The following is a 24326-nucleotide window of genomic DNA, read 5'->3' on the forward strand; positions in this document are numbered from 1 at the left end:
CTGATCAACGAATCCATTTAAAATTAAGGTGAATGGAGATGCAAAAATATTTATTTCCATGATCCTCATCTCTAATGTCACTTTTAACTTCATCCAAAAATTATATCAGTAATAATCAAGAAAAAAAATCTATGTGTTCAAATTATTACTTTGAGTAATACAAATTGAAGCCATTGTATTTAAGAAACTTTACTGAGCTGAAAACATAGGTAATCCCTTTGAATCCATTTTAAAATATCAAAACAGTGAAAAATCCTCTTCTGTTTGTTTTTAAGGGTTTTACAGCGCTTGCAACACATTTAGGTCATATCAGCACCAGTAAAACAGAAGAAAATTGGATAGTAAAAACATTCTAGATGTACAATTAAAAGTACTTGAGGAAAAAGACGAAAGGAAATGGTTCAAATAGGGAACAGATGTAAATTCTAAGAGGACACGATCACTGTACTTAGTTTGAGATTACCTTTGTCTCAACGACACCAGTACAAGATGCTACTGAGGGATATACTCGAATGTTGACAAATCATATGTTAAAAAAAAAATAACAGTACATAAAAGAGATGATTTACAAGGAAAAAAATATCATCTCCCAAGACTATAATTATACATTCAACTGTTTCCCTCCCAGCCAAGGACTTCGGCCAGGGTCAGAATAAAACTTAGTAATCTCATTCCAAGACAAAGACAGAAAGCAATTGGAAAACAGATACAGGGGGATAGATGACACAGCAAGTACCTCCCTGCACAATATGTGAGTTCGGAAACCCCACCCGGATTAAATCTTCTACAGCTTACCTTGATAAAGGGTACCACCTTGGACACCCCCTGTAGTGGCAGCATTGACTGTATTATGGGCCGGTTGTTGTCCTGCAGGAGAGTTGACAGGGGTAGGTCCACCACCAAATCCATTGTAGCCACCAGCACTACCGTTGTTAGTGCTGTAGGCTGCAGATTGGGACAATGGCACATTGGCGTAATTCAGCACTGACTGGAGCTCAGGGGATGGGTGTTGGTGACGACTGTCAACTGTTGACAGAAGACCAAAAAAAAAAAAAATAAATGAAGGATTTGTCAGTCTCGCTTTTGAGCGTTTGACATGGTCGGTTAAAGGCCTGGGAAAAAACATAATAGGATAAGACAAAATGATGAACAGATTTGCAGGCAAAATCCAAATTGAGAAAAATTGTGAATTACAGATTGCAATATCATGACTATAGGATTTCCATTGTTTTGTTTGTTTGTTGCTTTAGGTCTCTTCCAACACAATTGAGGTTATATGAGAGACCGCTGAAACAAAAAAACAAGCAATCTAACAAAAATAGTACAAATGTAAATCAAAATCATAACCTAAAGATATCATAAGCTAAATTATAAATAACCAAGAACAAACAGGCAGAAGATTTACAGAAAAAAAATATCCCCTGTCAAAAATACAATCACAAACCAAAGAAGCAGGATAGGCTAGTAAAGAGAAGAAACGACATCACTATCGGATCGTACACCCATGCGAACATCATAGGTATATGATTCAAGGGTGATGCTCCCATCCAACCACCCGCGGATTTCCATTGTGTTAAACTAAATATTTCTCATAGCTATATCAGTGCTGATGGTGACAAAAAGTGAAAAAGTAGGAAAATGTTGAACGATTGCCTTTAAGCCCCACTTTTAGAGCAATTGAGATGATAGACTATCATTGATACTCTAACTTCTGGAAAAGTGGGGAAACTGCACCTGTTTGTTCCACCACACATCAACTCTCTCATTGCTAGCACATTGTTTCGAGAAAATGTAATTTTTAATAGGAGGAAATTTCTCCTCTGGACTTCAAAATCGCAGATTTCCGCGGATCCGAAGAAAACCATCAGCACTGCTATATAATCATGAATATTTCCAACTTGAAAACAAGTAAAAGAGTATTTACAATTTTAGTAAAAAAAAGTAAGACAAAGGAGAGGAGTTTAACAGAACAACATAGATCCTTGAGCAATATGTCCTTGAGGCTAGTCTAAAACCACCAAAGCCCCACACTGACACTGCTTTTAACACTCAGATGGTTACAGATAACTTGAACCGGAAAGAGAATTCACAATTAAAAAATATCCCCTCGCACACACTTTCCGCCCCCAAAACCCCCCAGATAAATCTAACTCTTTCTCTCTCAGTAAGACTATAAATTTGGAATGAAACTCAAGCTTTTAAAAAACACAGTACCCACTAAATTATGTGCTCAAAGCACTTTATAAGGGGTCTCTAGCATGTAGGACAAGACACCTGACACCTATTAAGCAATATTACAACTTTTTCCCCAACAGAGACAACGCTGTTAATGTTACACCCTAGTACGGTGAGAGAATTCAGTAAAGAGCCTTTTGCAAGGACTAAACTATGCGCCCATCAGAGCAGAACTCGAACCCAGGATCTTACGATCCAAAGGCGAGTATCATACTAAAAGACCACATAGCCGCACTATACTCAATTAGGATGAAACAAAGTGGGTCCTCCTTCCAGAAAAAAAAATATGACAAAGCTGCATGGAAAGGACAAATAATATAGAGTGATAGAAGAGAGAAACCTACAGATTGGTGAATAATCCACTGTCCTACAGAGGGCCAATGTTTCTGTCTTATGGACAATTCAATCCGCCACACACTAGATTTTAAAATTAAAAAAAAAATTGAACTGAGACCCCTGCCCTGAAAAATGTATACACACATTTTATCGGTGGTGATTTTGTAAAGAAAGAATCAGGCACTTTATGGGTATGTAAATAAAGAAACGAATATGCAGTCCGAGAAAAAATAAAACTGGAATCCATTACTGTTAAACCTGAAACAGATAGACCAAAAATATTGATAAACTTAAAAAAGAAAGGGATCCTTTAATTTTTTCTCTCTTTGTTTTTTTTTTTTTAGAGTCTTACGGCGCTTGCAACACATTTAGGTTATATCAGCGCCAGTCTCTCATTTTCATTGTTTCTTGAGCGATAATCTCCATTCTACTGAGTAACCCACGATTTACTCAGCCAACTTTCATTCTTCATTAAAAGTGATTTGCACGTCACTCCTCTCAAATTGTGGCAACAAAGCCCATAATTATCATATTCACTTTATCAGCGCAAAGATCACAAATGAGCCAATTCAGTATTCAACAAATCAAGACTGGTTATAGAAGATCCCTTTATATATATATATTTTTTTTTTTTTTTTTTTTTTTGGTAACAATTGATACTAAAATATGTCTTAACAGGAAAATACAACCAATTCTCATAAATTTCAGTTTAATTAGTTTTTACTATATTTCAAAAGATACTCCCCACCACCGGTAATCACACCACAGATATTAAAACTTTATGGACACCAGTTCCAAAAGCTTTATCTAACAATATTCATAATTTTACATTGTATAATTATAAAGTTTAGCATACCACTAGTCTTGGCCAGTTGCTGTGCCTGATATTGAAGCATTTGCTGCTGTTGCTGCTGCTGTTGTTGCTGTTGCTGTTGCTGCTGTAACTGCACATCCTGGTTGGTGATATCCAAGGAGTTGTCAAGGAGGGCATTGATTCTACGAAAAATGTCCAGATTGCTGGGCAGAATAGACAACCCTTGCTGACCATCCACATCATTTTCAGACTTCAGGGAGGTGGGAGCCGACTCGGCACTCTGAGATAAAGTGAATCAAAAAATGACACCATTAAGAGTAATTAAAATTTTTAAAAAGCCACCCTCAGCCATTTTTATTTCGGGCTAACTAAAACTTGTGTTTCACAAGTCTGCTAAACAAAGGGAAAGGGAACCGTTTAAAGAAGTCAATCATGTCTATGCACTCGATAGACGAAACCACCTGCTTTGCAACCCAGTAACTTTTTATAATTGTGCACATTTCAAAATATAAAAAGCAAGCTTAGAAATAAAGTTTTGCATTAATTTCAGTTCCTCTAACAAAAGGAAATGTGTGAAAAAATGGCTATTTCAGCACTTTTCTAAAAAGATTGACGGACTCAAGACTTCACATTTTCTGCCTCATTAGAAAATAAAATTTTAATTCCTTTTTTTTTTTTTTGTTTCGTTCACAAATGGTCTGGGTCTCCAAACTCTCATGATTCATATAGTTATCCATGAAGCATTTTTGTCAGAATCATTCTAAAACCAATCAACCTTAAAAAATAATTTTTTCCTTAATTCTCATCAACACTGAGCTGACAAGTTTAATTTAGCACCGAGTCCCTTTTATTTTAAAAGACTCCAGAGGGCAAAACTAAATCTAAGGTATCACTACAGAAATCATTAGAAATTGTATCCAAACCAAAATGAATATATCAATGTAATCTTAGCACAGTCAGGTAAAGAGAAATGCTTTATTCATTCTGCTACCTGATCGAATGTTAAGAAGAAAAAAAAATCATAAAAACACATAAAAAAACTACTCTAGGACAGCAGGAAGGAGCTTTTACTGTGGATTTAATTTAAATTGTTTTATGACTGAGGCTTTGACCAAGTTGCATTGCTCTAGCTCATTAGGCATGGACTTTTCTCATAAAAAATAATGTCCCAAATATTGAGAAGGAAAAATTTGCTATCCAAAAATAAAAAGGGCAAAATTACAAAACAATACAGATGCTCTATAATTCAATTTTGAGCAACTGGCTTGCACACTGGTAAACATGGGGTTGCTGCCTTCATTTTTTTAACACAAACCGAGTTGACTAACCATAGCACTAAACATTTAAGTTCGCATTTCATCTCAACGACTTAATGCTTCATTTATTTTTCCAAGAGGTCGAATAAAACCAATTTTTCATTTCATACAGCACAAGTTACCTGCTAGGCATCTGTTAGCACTTATAATATCCATCATTGCCGAAAGCCAGGGTTCAAATAATTTCATTTTTCCTTTATTTGTAATCACACACGCAAGGGGACAAAATGTATACACAGACATATGTAATTTCAATTACTGAGCACATAAAGCGCTTTGAGCATGTTTAGTGCTCTATATACTCTACTAGTTTATGTTCATGTGTGTGTGTGTTTGTGTATTGCTATGATGAAATATGCAATATAACTGAAGGTTTTGTCAGGAAAGTTTGAGACCAGGGCAACATAAATGCTACAATCTTTTTCTGAGAAATTGCTTCCTACTGTATTTGGGAAGTCTTTTCACAAGTTCCTAGCAGTGGAGGTCAAAAAGTCCCATTGGAAATAAATACACCCCCCCCCCCCTCCCAAACCCTCATCCTTTATATTGAGATAATATAATAAATAATTTAAAAAATAATAGATTAAATTAAATGAGAGAAAGAGAGAGAGAGAGAGAGAGAGAGAGAGAGAGAGAGAGAGAGAGAGAGAGAGAGAGAGAGAGAGAGAGAGAGAGAGAGAGAGAGAGTTTGGTACGCTAAACTCGACTTTTTCTCCGGTATCATCAACATCCAGTTATTTGTCGTCCAATGTAGCACTGACTTGTTGACCAGAATAAAAGTCAAATCTGCATTTTTTACAATAAAAATAGATTTAAAAAAGGTCTTTAAAGCATGCACACATACGCGCGCGCGCGCACACACATACACACACAAACACGTACGCGCCCACGCTCGCAGACTTCATGCTATAATTAGATATAATTAATTATGCAAAGGCACGTAAAATAAAATATACATTCCCTCATAAGAGTTTAAAACCATGCATAAAGAAACGATCGAATGATGTACAAACGTATCATTATCAGCTAAACAACAAAATATTTGGAATTAAACATCGACAATAATCAAAATTTCAGCAACTTACTATGGACGCCATTTTATCAAAAGTATGTTCCTCAATTTGGTGAAATTTGAAAATGAATCTGAAATGAATAACTAATAATTAAAATATCTAATAAAACAACTCGTCACAGTCTAAGTCGAGGAGAATTTCTGTCCGAAGTGTTGGGCCGTCAACTGTCCACTACAAATGTTTCAGGAGGGAGTGACGATATAAAACCGTTCACGATTCACGTCTGAAATGTTTTGATATCGAACATTTTGACATTCGTTGTATTGTTTCCTGTTCTGAACAATACTCATAACATTCAGACAACACAAAATAATACACACCTGACGTTATCTGTCTGTATGTTGATCACAACAATGTCCTTGCTTTGTGGCAAAAAGTCTGCTTTTCACGTGCAGGGCCCGTTCTAATGAACGCGGACTAACTTTAGTAATTTACTAGTCTAGTAAATGACTAGCTAGTCTTTAGCCCAAGCTTAGTAAGTGTCTAAAAAAAATCGGATTCAATGAGCATTATTTAGTCTCGGACTAGGCTAGCTGGGCTTTAGCCTAGAAATGGGCGTGGCAAGTCCTGACCTAGTCCTGACCTCGCCCTTGACTCTATCGGTTGTTTTGTGCTGCTGTTTGGGTTCTTCTGACGCAAAAGATTTAATCAGCGCCACATCCGCTTTCGTTTTGTTTAGATTCTATTTCCTTTTGAAATTCAATGACGAAAATGGAGCTCAACAAGAGAAAAACTATAACTTTTCAAACCCTGAAACTGCAGCCCTCCTGGAAAATACAATTATGTCGATTTTGCAGCACTCCGTGACAGTGCGAAAAAAAGAGAAGTACATATATTTTTTCTTTGTCACTAATGAAATGAAATAAAAATAGGCTATAGCACGGTCACTGACTACTGGGCATCTGTAGGACTGTAGACTGTTAGGCTAATACACCGCCTCAAACATTTGTCAGTCCATATCTTTGCTTTTATGAGGTCTATTTTCATTTTGAAAAGTTCAAAGTGAACAACTAAATGACGCCGATTCAGTGGTGTATTTGGTCTATCATGAAATGAAATAAAAATAGGCTACAGCACGGTCACTGACACTGGGCATCTGTAGGCTAAATACACCACCTCAAACATTTGTCAGTCCATATCTTTGCTTTTATGAGGTCTATTTTCATTTTGACAAGTTCAAAGTGAACAACTAAATGACGCCGATTCAGTGGTGTATTTGGTCTATCTTCATGTGAATAAATATTTTATTATTGACTTTTCCAAAATTCCAATAGGTCATTCATTTGTATGTCGGGATCTATTTTTCCTTGATTTCAGCTGTCTCCGCTCTAAACTATACTTTTCTTTCTCAATAAATAATTCATTTTCTGTTTGCAATGTATTACAGAGATGTTGATTTACCACATGTAAAAATTTCAAAGTTGTATCTGAAGCTGTTTCTGAATTATTCTTGATTATCCATTGGGATGCTGTGCTTTGGTCACATTTTTTCCTATTAAGCTATATAATTTTCCACCACATAAACGGTCATAACTTTTTAACCAGTTGAGATAGAGCGATAATTTTTTCACTCCCCTTTATTTTTCTATGCTAAATTAATACCCATAGCCACTATTTTGAAAAATTCTTGCAAGTGCCTACTGTAGGTCCCTGCCACTCACAGTGTTGCTTTGTGTATTTGTATACCTCTAGACTACTTTGGATTGTGTTTATCTACTTCCTATCTCCCTGCTCTGCTCTCTGATCCACCCTTTTACTACTTGGCAACCCGGTCTCGGGTTTCCAAAAAAAAAGAAAGAAAATTAATGAAAAAAAAAAAAAGCAGGTTGGCATGTTCAATGAAAATTTTAAAGCATCATAATAGCCGACATGGCACCCATAATTTATCAATAAACAATATAAATAGATGTACTGTAGTGCGGAGGTTAGGCAATAAATTTCACCCTTCGTCTATGCCCCTACTAAGTGGGGCTTTGTTGTCTTGTAGTATGACACTTGCATTTGGACCAGTAGGCCAAGATTCAAGTCCCACCCTGAGTGGTTCAAAGTCGAGTCATTGGAAAAGGCTCCTTATTGAGTAATTGGCCATTAAAAGTAATGACTCTGTCGGGGAAAAGTTGTGATATTGCTGTGTTGCTATTGGCTTGGAGCCCCTTACAGAGCTTTGAGCATGTTTAACAGTATACAATCTAGCATCTGTGTCAGTTGCCACAAAAAATGACAAAAGTTTTAAGCTTTCAACTCACTTGAATATTTAGAACAAGTCAACAACCAGAAAAATTCGAAATGAAGTGGAAGTGAAAATAAACTTCTTTCTAAAAGTAAAAGTGTTTTTTTTTCTTTTTTAAAAAAATTCCCAAGCGGTGTCTTTATGTATTCTTCTTTTTTTTTTTTCAGTGCAAAAAAATAACAGAAAATCGCTGACGCGTCAAAAGTTATAACCGCAACAAACGTAAATGCTAGGATAATGCTCTTTATATATTCTCAATTATTTTTTTTGTCTTTTAGAAAATATTTTTAAAAACTAATAATAAATGAAATTCTACCGCAACATTATCATATTAAAAAAATTATGAAATTTTGAAAAATTAGGAGACTAATTTAATACTGTTCTGGTTTAGGGCAAGCCGTTAACGGGTTTGGGGCATGAGCATACATATTTGGGGTGAGCGGGTTTGGAATCTATTTTCGGTTTTTAAGCAAGGTTAACTGATAATACCTCATATGTATTTACATCAAACTAACAAAAGATGTCAAATAATTGAGTTTCTCAAACAGTGGAGAGTTTAGTTTGACCAATCTGGAGTTAGAGCTGTTGGAATTTGAGGTATAGAAAAGCATACAGATTTAGGGCGACCTACCCTTGTACATTTGATAAGCAAGAAATAAATCTTCACCCTCTCCAGTCAGACCCTACAAATATTTAATGATAAAATGCCAATTTAAGAGGTATGACTGATAATAATCTACACTCAAAAGCATGACATTTTTTATGCAAATAATTAAAGGATACAGACTAATTATACAAGTAAAGTTTGCTACAACGAAAATAATAAACAAAGATTTTATGGCAACAAAAAGCAATCAATAGAACTGATTCCAGTGCAAAATGAATGTCCTCAACAATCTCATTACATAATCGTTGATTAACATATTTTTTTCTCCTTTTCATTTTCAGGTCTGGGAAAAGATCAGAATGAGAATCAATGCGGAATTCTCAAAAACCGTTCGGTGATGGAGCTAAAAACAAATTCAAGGACACGAAAAGAATAGTCCAAAGTCATGTTGATTCTGTAAAGCAGACTGGAGGGGGAAACCAGGACCCTCTTCAATCTTTACTGAACAAGTACCAGTACTCATCATTATTGGCGAGTGTAGTACCATTGTTGATGGTATTCAAGGTAATTTTCTGCAATTATAATAGTTCCATACATTGTTCTGTATACAAATGTAAAAGGCTGTCATCTAGGCATTCCATGAATTAAGTAGTAGTAGTAGCATATGGCTACACCTACAAATTTATTTCGTCAACCAAGCTTCTAAAGTCTTCCTCCGCCCTAAGGACGGTTTCGTAGCCACCTTCAAGTTTAGGGACTGGACAGTGGAGGACGATGTGATCGCTGGTCTCTGGGGCTGCCTGACATGAATAAAGATAGTACCTTACAATATTTTAAACAAGTAATTTGTACAATGCATGCATCTTTTGTGATCGTCTAATATTGACTCATCCTTACAATTGCCTATGCACAGATTCATTGAACAATATTTTTCTCTAATATAACTATCCTCTTATGGTAGTTAAGTCTCAAAAGTATATCACCTCTATTGCATATCTAACAACTGCCTGTGGGACACGTTTCCTCTTGATTTTTTATCAATTTTAAAAACATTAAAACAATAAATGAAGACTGAAGTCGAGTATCAAAACAAGATTATTCACATTTAATAATTCAATGGTAGTTAAAATCTTGAAATTTACTTTACACCATCAATCCTGAAGTAGCTGACAAAATTATATGAATATTTCAAATTTGAAATAAGTGATGGAGCAAGAGCTTTTGTGTCATAAGGGATTGCCATGTATTTTTTATCACAAATCGTCAAAGTGACATCACGCAACATTGTATTGAAATTCCACTTTGGAATTGGGTCCTGTAAAGATTTATTTTGTTTCATTTAGTGTTTTATTTAGGGCAAGCCAATGGCACAGCGAGTTATCATGCTTGCATATGAATCAAAGTGTCATGGGTTCAATTCCCAGCAGATTTGTTATTTCTGGGATTCATGGGTCTCAAGATCAGAAGATAAGATTACACTTGGATGCATTTCATGGTTAAAAAAAAAAAAAGAGCCAGAGACCCGTAATTATATGATGCAAATTTTACATTAAAAATCAATTGATATCGTATCATATTAAAATTGATATAAATAGAATTAAAATCATTATAACTTCATAACCATTCACCTTTTAAAAAAACAAACCACTGTGTTCCTCCTCATTAAGTTTGTAATGGGTAATCTGGACTTGGAAGTGCAACTTGTGAATTCTATACTTCATTTAATTCAAATTTATCAACAATTTTCTTTACAGTAATGGGCACTGAGAGTTTGGTTCCGAATCCCAGTCCAGCCAGAAATATTATTGACATATCTGACTGTAATCTTGGAGATTACATCATAATCAGTAAGCATAATTCTTTTGCTAAAAAGTCATAAAATTATTAATAGAATTTCACCCGAAAGACTAAAGAAAATTTTTTTAAAATGAGCTTTTATATATAGCAATAAACACTAAACGTGCTCAAAGCGCTTTACAAGGGGTCCCTGACCAACAGCAACATTTAGAACGGGACATGACGTCTGTTAGGCGATATTACAATTTTTCGGACAAAGACAACACTGTTAACGGCCAGGTACTCATTTTACACCTGAGTACTTTGAGAGAATATGAGTAAAGAGTCTTTTCCAAGGACTCAACTATGCGCCGAGCGAGGCTCAGGGCCAGGACCTTCCGATCCGAAAGCGAGTGTCATACCACAAGACCACATAGCCACTAACAGTGTATTTAACATTGACAACAGTACTGAAAGGACTATCACGGCTAACAAGTTGGTCAAAATGGGGGACATTGAAGTGACAGTGGGACCACGAAGTATAATATAAGTGAGGTTGTGTGATTTTGTTTAATCAACATTCTTTATTTGTTTGTTTTTAATGGTTTTACGGCGCTTGCAACACATTAAGGTCATATCAGTGCCAGTAAAAAGGAAGAAAATGGGATAGCAAAATGGTCTAGAATTATAAATCCTCTTCTGTTTTTAATTGCTTTCGATATATTTAGGTCATTTCAGCACCAGTAAAAAGGATGCAAATGGATAGTCAAGCAATTCTAGATTACCAATTCAAAGCACTAATAAGTAAAACAAAAAGGGAATGGTTCTTATACTTATATGGAATGGATGTAGATTCCAAGAGCATGCCATCAGTGTACTTAGTTTAAAGTCACCTAAAGTGTCGTCCAGGCACAAGCACAGGTCCCCACTAAGAGGAACACACTCAAATGCTTACTTATCACATATTATATATGTTTAAAAAAAAATACTGGTTCCCCCTTAGAGAAAAATACTCAAAACAAAAAGATGATTTACAAGGAAATAAAACAAAAATGCATACTGTTGCTGAGTCCATCGTCTTCTCAAATATATTTATATTAACACTTTTAAGCACTGACGAACAGTTTATAAGGATTTGTTTAAAAAGTGGGATGTAGTTCTAAAATTATCTTAATTAAATGGCCAGCATTTCATGTTGCTTAAGGAGATAACATTGTTCAAAAGTTTTTATCATTCCAAATGCTGGCTTTGACCTGAAGACAATGTTGTATCAGAGAAGTTTCAAAATGAAATGACGTTTTTGATTTCAGCACCACTTGATTTCATAATGTGGCCAGTTTCATAATTCACAGATATAAACATGTTTTGTTTCAATGCAGTGAAAAAGATGTTCTAAAGATTATTTTTCCTCCACAGCTTCAACACTAGCCAAACAGATGGATATGAATGAGATTAATGAAATCAGTTTTGTTGATTGCTCTGTGGTGGAGTCAATAGTTGTAATAGATGATTTGTCAAATCACTTTCAAGAGGAGACAACAGAAACTCTTCTCCATACACCAGAGGAGTGGAATGCCTCAGATGGCATCAGCCAAAGATTACGGCAAGCTGGCCCCAAGAGGAGATGACAGATCACTGACAATCCATTAGTGGATCAATGGCTGCAGTCAGAAATTTTGAAAAACAACTCCATTATAAAAAAAAAAAAACTCCATTGTTGAACAAAATACCATAAAAATTGAATACCGTACATGAAATTTAAGATGAGGCATATTAATTATGACACTACTTATAATTAAATTATTCTTTTTATATCTTTTGATATTATAGCTGTCATCTGCATTTTTTGTCAAATTGGGACCTAAAATTTGCCAAAACTTGCCCAAAAAAACCCCAAAATTTGCCAAGAAATTTGCCAAAAAGACCAAAATTTGCCCAAAAATTTGCCGAGGAGAACTAAGCGTTTCAGTAAAAATTAACATGCGATACAGAAAAAAAAAAAAATATATATAAGACAATTTATTACATTTAAATAATTTAAGGAGGCTACATTTATTAATTTACACAATGTAAAGCGATTTATGCGCCCAAACTTTCAGACAATCACACACACACACACAAAGACGTACACTTTCAGTCAGACTCATCAAAGGCCTAGTTTTCTTTTACTACTTATTGTAGTAAAGGAAAACTAGTCCTTTGATGTTGTTTTCTGTGAGTCTACGCCTTCTGGAAGACAAGACAAGATTGTAAAGAGAAAAACTTCGCTCAGCATCAATTGACGAGCATGTTGAGAAGGCATACCGGGACGCCAATGCAGCGAGAGCTGGAACATGATCTGCCACAGACTTCCAAAATAGGATCAGATCTATAATTCCAGTATCAGACTTTCTCACAGCACTGGGCCCCAGTTTCTCAATATACCCCGTGAACTCATGCTGAGAAATATCACAAAAATTGGGAATTGCAGTGTATGCAGATACACTGCGAGCATGAGATCATTATCCGTAGAGAGTAGCTTCCCTTGGTTTGGGCCCAGGCAAAGCTTTAACATTTCTCAAGTTTCGCACTTTTTTTTTCGTTATTTTGTTTTCGCTTCCTTTTTTTTTCCAAAATTTGCCACGCGATTTGCCAATTTTGGGAAATTTGCCCAAATTTGCGGATCGCCCTGATTTGCGGCCGCATAAAAATGCAGATGACAGATATAGGAAATTAATTCATGTATGAAAATCACCTGGGAGCGTTCACAAATGACGTCATCATTTGGTTTTTATCCATGACCCAATTGGTTTCTAATGTCTTGAATCTGAATATTAATTCAATCACATGTATTTTGAGTCAATTTTTAAAATGGTTTAAAGCAATCCATGGAGACATGTTGCAATACATTTGTCCGTAGTGTAGAAAAAATTGGCCTCATAGTATCTTAGAAAATCGCAGTTAAAACCTGTCTTATGAATTGCCTTAAACCATTTTTTAAAAATGGTTCTTGAGATTTTCTAGTTGTTATTTAGAGTGGTTTTAGTCCTGTATTTATCTCAATCTGTACTTTTGATAGAGCTGATATGTTTTTGTTAAAATTTACTTAAAATCGCATGCGTGCAGTGTTTAAGGCCTTTTTTTTTACTACAATCACTCCATTGTTCCTTATGTTATTGGTAGAACAAATCCTCTGGAATAAATACAGATTGTTATTTTGGCCTATTGTCACAAACTTGTACAGTGGCATGACGATTTAAGACCCTTATCACAAATGTGACTTGGGACTATCCTAGGCTTTGGCTAAGCGGCTGGAGAATGATTTATACAAAAGGTCTTACAATATGTAATTGTCTTATGACAATAGGGCAGTTAAAATTTGATTGCTCAACTCAGGATTTTGATGACCTTAAAAAAAAGAAAATTTTAATGCCCCTTTGTTTTCTGTTTGATAACCGACTCAGGCATGAGAATTCTTGTTCAGTTTTCCAATTTATATCAGACCCATTCCAGAAAAAATTACAGTGAATGCACTTTAATACTTCCTGCAAAACAGGTTTGTTTTTGTTTTTAAGGGTTTTACAGCACTTGCAACACATCAGCGCCAGTAAAAAGGAGTAAAATGGGATAGTCAAAGAGTACTAGATGCCTGATAGGCGACTTGTAGTTATATGATATAGAAATTTGTTTCCATATGACCAGCTGGAACAATAATTAAAACAGTGTAGCATTTATGTAGCTCATCACAACAAGAATACTGCACACAGTATACTTGTAGAGTGATGTACTACATTAATGATTATATTTATTTCCTGATAAGAGAGGGTCAACGATATTTCTAAAAGCTCTATAATTCAGCCTGGCTGCCTTGCCAGCAGCAAGACGTTCTGTTCAGATGCTCCTTCCTGAGTCCCAATAGGAGAAAAGTTATGATTGCTGTCATCATCATCATTACGGTTGTTTTCTTCCATGGGTAGGCCAGCATCAACAGCAAAGTTGTGGAGCCAAAAACACACATAAATAACCTTGCAGGCTCTGTCAGGCGTCATTCTGAGCTTGTCATGGAGACAATTCCATCTTCTTTTAACCACTCCAATTACTCTGTTGAATTGACAATAATTGCTTGTACATGTACACTTAAAACCAATTAAAATTAAATGGACCTCTCTCTCTCTCTCTCTCTCTCTCTCTCTCTCTCCTCTCTCTCTCTCTCCTCTCTCTCTCCTCTCTCTCTCTCTCTCTCTCTCTCTCTCTCTCCTCTCTCTTCTCTCTCTCTCTCTTTTTTTTTTTTCTCAGTAATTTAATTAGAATTAGAAGGGAAAGAATTATAATGGTTAATCTGAGTTCTTCAAAAAAAAATTTAATGTTTATGACAATGACAGTATGATTACAACTATTTTTTTGGTTAATTTTCTTTTATTTTCATTGATCATTTGCAAATTGTATTGTTAAAGTGGATATAAAAATAAACCTGAAATATTAAATTTCAAAAATTATCAAAATGTTATTGTTTCCTGGAGGGTGGGATTATATGACTGGTAAAACTTACCTTTCAATTGTGCATTTTGTGATACGATGGGCGGTGTTAAATGCCTCTTCTCCTCTATTTTGGGGGTTTTGGTATTGGGGTCATTAGCCAATTTCTTAACATATAACGACTGTCTCCAAGGATCACACCATCCAAAGCCCTGCGATGCGGATCCTCAAATGCAAAGAATAGCCCAAATTTGCATCATGCACTGAACCAGGCCACTTAGGAACCAAGTTTGTAACTTATAAAATTGCATCAGAGACGACCTAAAAATGGGAGAAGGAAAATTTTGCATATAATAAAACCTGCAATAAAATCTTAATCAGGAAGTGTAGTCAACTTACGTACAATACAGCTCGCGCACAATTTCCTCATATAAAATAATAAAATTCCCTTTATTCATCCCATAGGAGAAATGTGTCTCAGGGTCTATTCCAAGGGAAGAATGGAATAACCCAGGCGTCAGGGAATGGAGATGGGATGAGGGTGGGGGAGTAGTAGTCATTGGGTGACCTTTTAACAACCATGTACTTTGCAGCTCTGAAGGAGTGAAGGAAGAACTATTTGATGCGATTACTTTCAGCATGATGTCTTTGTGCGGATGTGGTCTATTGGTATGACACTCGCTTTTGGATCGGTAGGTCCTGGTTTGAACCTCGCACTCTGCACATAGTTGAGTCCTTGGAAAAGGCTCTTTACTCACATTCTCTCACTGTACTCATGTGTAAAATGAGTACCTGGCCGTTAGCAGCGGTGTCTTTGTCCGAAAAATTGTAATATCGCCTGACAGGCGCATGTCTCGTCCTACATGTTAAATGTTGCTGTTGACCAGGGTCCCCTTGTAAAGCGCTTTGAGCACATTTAGTGGATATTGCGTTATATAAGGCTAAATTTTAATTATTTTTTCAAAAAATGTCTTTGTACTTGACGCTTGTGCCTCACCAGTATGGTCTTTGCTTTGTACCCAAAAGATACCTAGTTCGAATATACACCATGGCATGTGGCCATCAACAAGCCACCTCTCCCTAGCTCAATTTGCAGCGCTGTGCTGCGGCTGACACCGGAGTTCTTCCAGTATTCCCATTGAATAAACCCTAAGACAAATTTCCGCATGAGGACTATTAAAGGGAAATTTATAATTATTATTTACTTTATTGGGAGAAGGTTCCTGTATCACATCATTCATTTATAATTGACCGTCGACAACATCTTTGTAATGTGTATTTGAAGTGAAATTTTAAAAACACGACACAAGTTTTGAAACAACATATTACGATTTTTTAACAGCTTTGGTATAACCGCAAGAGAAAATTTTTAATTGATTCATATTAAATTAAATTGAGCTTTATATAGCGCAATATCCACTTAATGTGTTCAAAGCGCTTTACAACAGTTCCCTGGTCAACAGCAACATTTAACATGTAGGATGGGACATGACGCCTGTCAGGCGATATTACAATTTTTCGGACAAAGACAACACTGTTAACGGCCAGGTACTCATTTTACACCTGAGTACGGTGAGAGAATGTGAGAAAAGGGTCTTTTCCAAGGACTCAAATTTGCGCCGAGCATGAGGCTCGAACCCAGGACCTTCCGATCCGATATTTTTTTTTTTTTTTGTATTTCTTGTAATGTTTCGAACGGCTCTGATTTCTGCTTCGTATTGAAATAGCGTCATAGTTTGTATTTTACTCTCGCATCTATTATGATATTATAACGGTAAATCTCATCATTTAAGCTGGGATGAAATAAACTAATTTTCCTTAAGTCTTAAGGCATCATCATTGCCTTTTTTCACCCTGGTCAGGGTATAGGCCACAGACAAACAGTTTCCATCCTTCTCTATCCTGAGCCAACTTTTTTATCTCATTCCAGGTCTTACCACTTCTCTGTATATCAGCTTCTTTAATTCTTCTCCATGTTCCTCGTGGCCTTCCCCTTGATCTTCTGCCCTGAGGGTTCCAGTCCAATACTTTCTTTGTTATAGTTGAGTCATTCTTTCTAAGCATGTGTCCAATCCACCTCCATCGTCTTCTTCCTATATCCTCTCCTACTGGTTTCTGCTGTGTTCTTTTCCATACTTCTTCATTTTTTATTCTATCCATCCATTTTATTCTGAGTAGCTTACGCATGCACCTGTTTACAAAAATCTGTACCCTCCTTATACATGCCTGTGATGCGTTCCAAGTTTCACATCCATACAGTAGGACAGACTTCACGTTTGAGTTGAAAAGTCTTAGCTTTAGTTGAAGGGAGATATCTTTAGTTCTCCAAACTCTGTTCAAAGATGTGAATGCAGCCTGTGCCTTTCCTATTCGTGCTTTCACCTCTGCTTCCGTGCCTCCATCCTTGTCAATTATACTTCCGAGATAGCAGAAAGTGTCTATATCTTCGAGTTCCTGATCTTTTACTTTGATCTGCTCCCTTTGACGCGTACCTATCCTCAAGACCTTTGACTTTACAGGGTGTATTCTTAGACCAATTGATTCCGAGAGGCTGTTTATAATTGTGGTTTTTGCTTGCATCTGATCCTGGGTGTGGGACAAAAGAGCCAGATCATCTGCAAAATCCAGATCATCCAACTGTGTCCAGGGGGTCCACTGTATCCCATTTCTTCTCCCTTTGGAGGTTTCCTTCATTAGCCAATCAATGGCAAGGATGAACAGGAATGGAGAGAGCAAGCATCCCTGCTTGACACCAGTCTTAATTTCAAAGCTGTCAGTCAGCTGATCTTCATGTACAACCCTGCAACTTGATCCTTCATACATTTCCTTAATGAGGTTTACTATCTTTTCAGGGAGTCCATAATGTGCCAGAATTTTCCACAATGTTGCTCTGTCAATACTGTCGAAAGCCTTCTCGTAATCCAGAAAGTTGACAATAAGAGGAGAGTTCCATTCTATAGACTGTTCCACTATGACTCGCAGAGAGGCAATCTGGTCGGTGGTTGAACGGTTTTTTCCGAAAACCTGCCTGTTCGTCCCGCAGTTTAGCATCTGTTGCATTCTTAATTCTCTCTAAAATAATACGGTTGAAAACCTTTCCTGGGATAGAAAGAAGAGTGATGCCTCGATAATTATTACAATTACTGAGGTCCCCTTTCTTTGGAAGCTTGATAAGATGTCCTTCCTTCCAATCCTTTGGGAATATCCCGTCATTCCAGATTCTCTCAAATAGTGGGTGCAGGGCCTCAGCATTTCTTTCCGCATCAACTTTTAGAGCCTCCGGTGGAATCTGGTCTGGTCCAGCAGCTTTCCCCCTTTTCATCTTGTTAATGGCACCCACAATCTCTGCTATCGATGGTGGATCACAGCTAATTGGTAGCTCATTCCTTGCAGGCAAAATTTCTGGCTGGTTGTCTGGTGGTGGTCTGTTCAGAAGGCAGTTGAAATGTTCCCTCCATCGTTCAGATTGAGCCTCTTTTCCAAAAATAGTTTTCCCATCTTTGTTTTTGACTGGTACCTCTGGTTTCCCATATTTTCCAGCAAGTGTCTTGGTAGTTTGATAAAGGATCCTCATGTGTCCTCCAGTCGCTGCTGCTTCTGCTTTCTCTGCAAGTCTGTTCATGAATGCTTCCTTGTCTTTCTTCACAGATCTTTTGACTTCCTTAGCTATGGCTCGATACTGCTCTTGTGCATCCAGTCTTGAAGCCCTTGTTCGGCTTGCATTCACTTGTTCCTTCCTTGTTCTCCTCTTTTCAATAAGGTCCAAGGTGGTTGGACTTATCCATTCTTTATGTTCCGATTTCTTTACCCCCAATACCTCGTGGCAAGTTGTTATGTAAACTTCCTTGATCTTTGCCCAATGTGACTCTACATCTATGTCCTCCTCGAGCTCAGTAAGAGGTTGGAATCTATTACTCAATTGTAGTTTGAATTCCTCATTCTTTTCCCCATCAAGTGCATTCACCTCGAATTTTCTTCTTGTATGTGATCTGGCCCCGTGTTTTCTGAGTCGGAGCTTAAGCTTTGCCAATAGCAGGTGGTGGTCTGATCCAACATCTGCCCCTCTCCGCACTGTCACATCTTCCAATGAACGTCTGAATCTACGAGAGATACAAAAATGATCAATCTGATTCTCTGTCACACCATCTGGTGAGACCCAAGTTGCTTTGTGGATCCTCTTATGGGGAACACTGATCCTCCAATCACCAAACTGTTGAATGCACAGAAATTTGCAAATCTCTCACCATTATCATTCATTTCTCCCATGCCATGACGTCCCATGATACCTTCATAGCCTACGTTATCCTGTCCCACTTTTGCATTAGCATCTCCCATCAATATGTTGATGTCTTTCCTTGGCAACTTGTCAATGACTTGTTGTAGCAGACCATAAAATGTATCTTTGTCCTCATCTGTTGCATCATTTGTTGGGGCATAGATCTGTACAATGTTCATGCTGATCTTCTTACTCCGTGTTGTAAAGGACGCCATGATGATCCTTTCTCCGCATTGTTCCCATCCTCTCAGTGACTTCTGGGCAAACTTGCTTAGAATTATTCCTACTCCCTGTGTATGAATCCCGTCCCCTCTCCCTGAATATAAAATCTTCTCCCCAGACTTGAGGTGTTTCTGTCCGGATTGTATCCAGTGGGTTTCGCTTACTCCAAGTATATGCAGCCTGTATCTTCTCATCTCAGTCACAACTTGAGAGCTTTTTCCTGCTTCATACATGGTGCGAACGTTCCACGACGCAATTCGAAGCTGCTTGTTTGGCGAAGACGTCATCGGGTCAGCAGAGTCCTTTCGGCTTTGTCTGTTGTCCTTCATAAATTCTGTAATTCCAGAAACTCTTCGGTCGCCCAAGCTAAAAAAAGGATTTGGTTTGTCTGTCTGTGTTTCTGTAACGGTTTGAGTTTAACGGAAAGGGGTGTTAACCCTTTGCCAACCCCAACCTGGAGGACCAGGTGACTCAAAGATGGGGGAATCACACACCATTAGTCGCCTTTTACGACACGCTGGCTTGGCGTTGGGCTATTCTTGACCCTCTCAGTTGAGGGACCCCGGACACCACACGGGGAAAGTCTTAAGGCAACGTGCACTTATTTGCAGGTCTGATAACCCAATACATCATGAGCTCATTGTTATAATGAAAATCTCAAAAAATTACACAAAATAATGTCCAGTGCAACAATGTTAAACGAGGCCCATATTGCATTCGGATGTCAGACCAGCATATATGTATATAAAGATAACATTCCCTTTTTTCATCAAATGGGGAAATTTGTCTGTCTTTAGGGTCTATTCCAAGGGAATACTGGAATAACCCAGACATCAGCCGCAGTGCAGTGCCGCAAATGGAACTAGTACGAGATGGATTGCTCAAGACCACACAGTACAACGGGTGATCAAACTAATTACCTTTTGGATACAAAGCAAAGACCATACTGCTGAGCCATGCTGCCCCATCGCCTCGAGTGAAAAATCCTATTTTAAAGATTGATTCTCCTCAGCAATTTGTCAGTCCAACTGTACAATTATTTTTTTTTTCTTCAATTCTAAACTGGTTTTCTAATGAAAAATGTTCCCTTTCAAAATATTACAATTACAGTGAAAATAATCTCCAACAAGAGCACGAAAATTGGTTAAGGGAATGCAAAATTCAATAGTGCCAGAGAGCGGTAAAAAAATTTCCATTCCATGTCATACCACTAACAGTCATAGTGGTTTGTGTGTGATGATTAGAGAGATCTACCAACACTAACACTTAGTTTGACTAGTTCAGTTGAGAAGAAGAAGAGGAGGAGGAAGAAGTGGGAGAAGAAGATGAATATGATGATGTTGATGAAGAAGGACGAGGAGGTGTGAAGATGAAGGAGAAGAAGTCTTGGCACCGATTTTGGGTTGGATGCATGAGAATGTAAGAAAACTTCTCTAAAGATTAGTCAAGACCTGGATAGTAGGAGATTAGAATTAAAATGAATACAAATACTAACCTTTCCTCCAGAGAAGACGATCAAGGTCGTCTTTTACAAGATCACAAATTATAAAAATGTGTTCACGATGAAAACGGAAATGTTCGTATATTTCATCGTCGTTAAACGAATCGATGGGATTGAGTCTGGCCCGAAACACCCTCTCCCGTTGAATCAGCCGTCTCTGACGAATTTGTGTTGACAGTTGTTTTGACAGTACTGTCAATGACAGTGTCATAGTCAGTCATACGAATCACGTCATGTGATCGAGAGTAACTTCGCATTGCTTTGCTTGGCACAAAAATAAAGAAAATAAAAGGGGGTAGGGGTGTTTTAGCTAAACAACATAATTTTCATATTAAGAAATAAGTTAGTTGTTTGTTTGTTATTCTCTAAATATCTAAATCTAAACTTAAACTTCGAACCAAGCGAAGCTGAAATCTCAGACTCAGACTCACTGAGTCACTCAACTTCATCAGATTTATTAGTTTCCCGGACAAAAATGTGTGCTTTCGACGATCTGTGACCTTTAAACCGTTCCCATTAGCATTGACAAATATCAACAGATTACTTTTGTCGTTATAATTCTTTTTCTATGTATTTTTTTCTCGCGAACCGAGTCGTCTAACATTGGCCGCCATCTTTGTTGACGCCGTTTCTTAGTTACTAGTCAGAGACTAAACGATCAAGTCCGACTCGAGCAAGTGACTAAATCTTGGCCAAACTTAGTCCGAAGGTGACGTGATTTTAGTCTGGGACTAGCTTAGTCATCTCACATTAAATCCGATTTTTTCTAGTCATTTACTAAAGTCAGAGATAGTCCGGGACTAAGCGCTAGTCCGCGTTCATTAGAACGGGCCCTGATGTTGTGAGGGGGAAAGGGCCGGAAAAGTAGTTACATTTCCGTTTAGCTGTGAAATGTCGAATAACTAAAATTGCTAAACTGAAAATATGATAAAATACGAAAGATAAACTTGTGGTAAAGAGGTGTGTGAGTAGTGGTGGTGGTGGGAGAGAGAGAGAGAGAGAGAGAGAGAGAGAGAGAGAGAGAGAGAGAGAGAGAGAGAGAGAGAGAGAGAGAGAGAGAGAGAGAGTGTGAGTGATGTGTGATGCTGATGATGATGACGATGATGATGATGATGATGGTGTTAATGAGGATAATGATGATGGTGAATGATGATGATGATGATGATGGTGATGATGATGATGATGATGATGATGATGATGATGATGATGATTATGATGATGATGGTGGTTGTGGTGGTGGGTGGTGGTGTTTATAATAATAATAATAATAATAATAATAATAATAATAATAATAATAATAATAATAATAATAATAATAATAATAATAACAATGATGATGATGATGGTGATGATGATGATAATGACGATCAATGTTATGGACGTAGACTATTCATGTGGACAGCCGCCCATCACGTGGAAAAAACCTTCCCGCCTTTTTTCCCCGCCACAGTTCGTGGGCACTGAGGTCAAGTGTTACGTCACGAAAGTAATCAAAACGGTACGTCGTCTTCATACAACCAAACAGTCGGACGCTTGGGTGAGTAATTATAATTATAAGTTTTATTGCGTCAATAATTTACTACCCTTCGCTCGCGTTGCATCTTCGTATCCTTATTGTACATAATATAGTCGTGTCAGCACTACTGTCATCTTGTCAAATAAAGAGCTCATCACCATATTATACAACCCCAGACTGAACAACAAAATGAACAAATGCTGCAATAACAAGAGCACATGAAGCAAGCTGTTGAACGACAAGAAAAGCAGATGGAAATGTTCATGAAACTTATGACCGGTAGCAATACATGTTTATCAAAACCTCCAGCTATTCCGAGCTTTGTCGCATTCGACCCTGCCTTAGAGATATGGAGCGACTACTGGCAACGTTTTAATACATTTTTAACTGCTCACTCCGTACCTGATGAGAAGAAAGCAGATTTTTTCCTTGTCAATCAATCGCCGGTTGTTTACAAAATACTGACTAACATGGCGAGTCAAGAAACACCAGCTAAGGCGATAACCACACTCAGTCTTGCAGAAATTGAAAAATATATGATGGAGCAGTGCCACCTCCAGAGGAAACCAGGTGAAACTATTCAGGAATTGGCAGCTAGAGAAGGATGCACTCTTTGTTCCTTGCTTTCCATATTTGATTTATTTATACCGTTTTTCCTACTTACAATGTTGTTGCGATATATTTGTATATTATACTCTAATTTATACTCAGTAATAAAATGGTTCACTCACATTTAATCACGTAACGCTTCTGTGTTGAGTGATACTACAATATTACTCTGGTGTCCAGTCAAAAACAAAAATAATAATAATAATGATAATAATAATAATAATAATAATAATAATAATAATAATAATAATAATAATAATAATAATAATAATAATAATAATAATAATAATAATAATAATAATAAAAGGCTAAATTATTGCTTGAGAGAATTTAGTGAGAGTTAATCATCAACTGGCAGTCAAAAACCTAAAAGAAAAAGCTGAGTGACATCATTTAATTGTCTTTCATTTTATAAATCGATAATGATGCACACCAAAAGGTTTGTGTGCGACGTGTACAGTAGATCACAACGGTTGTGTGTTGTGTGTTTCCATCTATTCTACACACCCAATATGAAACAGTGCAACGTTTAAAATACATTCCTCGAAAACGTCAGTCATCCTCCCCTCCCCCCTCCCTCCCCAATCCCCCCTCCCACCCAAAGCCGGAGAAAATGGAGAAACAACAAAGATGAAAATTTGATTTGACCAATCGTCTCAAAATAGGGCCTCAGTTGCTCAGTTGGTAGAGCACTAGCTTCACACGTAAATAAGTCCAGAGTGCAGTCGAGATTTCTTTTTTTCTGATCCATCGTCCACCTAGCAGTGATTGGGTAGCTGGGTCTGTTAGATCTGCCGGAAAGTACTTTTCGATAGACTAGTGTCCTATCCAGAGGATGGCAAGTAATTGCTATTGTCCCTGCCACGCTATAGAACCCGGTATAACCATGAGTAAGCCAACTAATCGTCATGTGGCCCTGATGCTCATAAATTCAAATTTAAATTTAAGCTTAAAATTTTGAGTTAAAATCAACTTCCTCATTGTGTTTTCATTCTTAAACTGTTAAAAACAAGAAATCCCTCACTTCTTATCAATTTGGTGTTAATCACAATTTTATTTATTAGTTCGTTTCTACGTGTACTTATTTGCAGTTCTGATAATCCAAATTGTTAAGGGCTCATTGTAATGGACATATGTACTATCAAACCAACACAAAATGTCCAAATATTATACCAAGCCGACAATAGGATTCAATAGTCTGATGTCACGTCCGCCCAGCAATCAGCAGCTTGGTTCTAAACAAAGAAAATCGGTACTTTTTATTCTTCATGCTGGCTATAACTTTTTCACTTGTCATGTGATCAGAATGTATAAAAGTCAAAACATGATCAGATTTATGTTTTTCTCCTCTGGATACACT

The 24326-nt window shown here is 37.1% G+C and overlaps 2 protein-coding genes and 1 long non-coding RNA gene across 6 annotated transcripts in view; 1 reads left to right on the forward strand and 2 right to left on the reverse strand.

The window, feature by feature from the left end:
* The window catches only part of LOC144958067 (cytoplasmic polyadenylation element-binding protein-like), a 54048-nt gene extending 32349 nt beyond the window's left edge, over positions 1–21699 (reverse strand). The window contains exons 1-4 of one of the 3 annotated variants that reach the window (XM_078889672.1): positions 21620–21699; positions 6095–6257; positions 3428–3665; positions 796–1026 (exon numbers count right to left, since the gene is read on the reverse strand). In XM_078889672.1, the coding sequence (XP_078745798.1) occupies positions 796–1026; positions 3428–3467 (271 nt within the window). In that variant the 5' untranslated portion in view covers positions 3468–3665; positions 6095–6257; positions 21620–21699. Of the gene's footprint in view, positions 1–795; positions 1027–3427; positions 3666–5786; positions 6063–6094; positions 6384–21619 lie in introns of those variants that run through there. The other 2 variants (XM_078889673.1, XM_078889671.1) reach the window with 2 other exon arrangements.
* On the forward strand, positions 6473–13854 carry LOC144958068 (uncharacterized). Of its 2 annotated transcripts, none has more exons than XM_078889674.1 (4): positions 6473–6600; positions 8953–9175; positions 10366–10458; positions 11804–13854. In XM_078889674.1, the coding sequence occupies exons 3-4, from the start codon at positions 10368–10370 to the stop codon at positions 12013–12015; spliced, it is 303 nt and encodes a 100-aa protein (XP_078745800.1). In that variant the 5' UTR covers positions 6473–6600; positions 8953–9175; positions 10366–10367; the 3' UTR covers positions 12016–13854. The 2 variants fall into 2 exon arrangements, with proteins under 2 accessions (XP_078745800.1, XP_078745801.1); XM_078889675.1 differs by having other exon boundaries at positions 6492–6583.
* On the reverse strand, positions 9696–21274 carry LOC144958069 (uncharacterized). The gene is made up of 3 exons (XR_013642326.1): positions 20836–21274; positions 14916–15163; positions 9696–14467 (listed from the first exon to the last, which is right to left on the reverse strand). It is a non-coding gene; the product is annotated as an uncharacterized LOC144958069 (long non-coding RNA).
* Positions 21700–24326: the final 2627 nt, after the last annotated feature.

The sequence above is a fragment of the Berghia stephanieae genome, chromosome 12 (assembly GCF_034508935.2).
Source record: "Berghia stephanieae isolate SIO BIC M18660-M18661 chromosome 12, UCSD_Bste_1.3, whole genome shotgun sequence".
Lineage (NCBI taxonomy): Eukaryota > Metazoa > Mollusca > Gastropoda > Nudibranchia > Aeolidiidae > Berghia > Berghia stephanieae.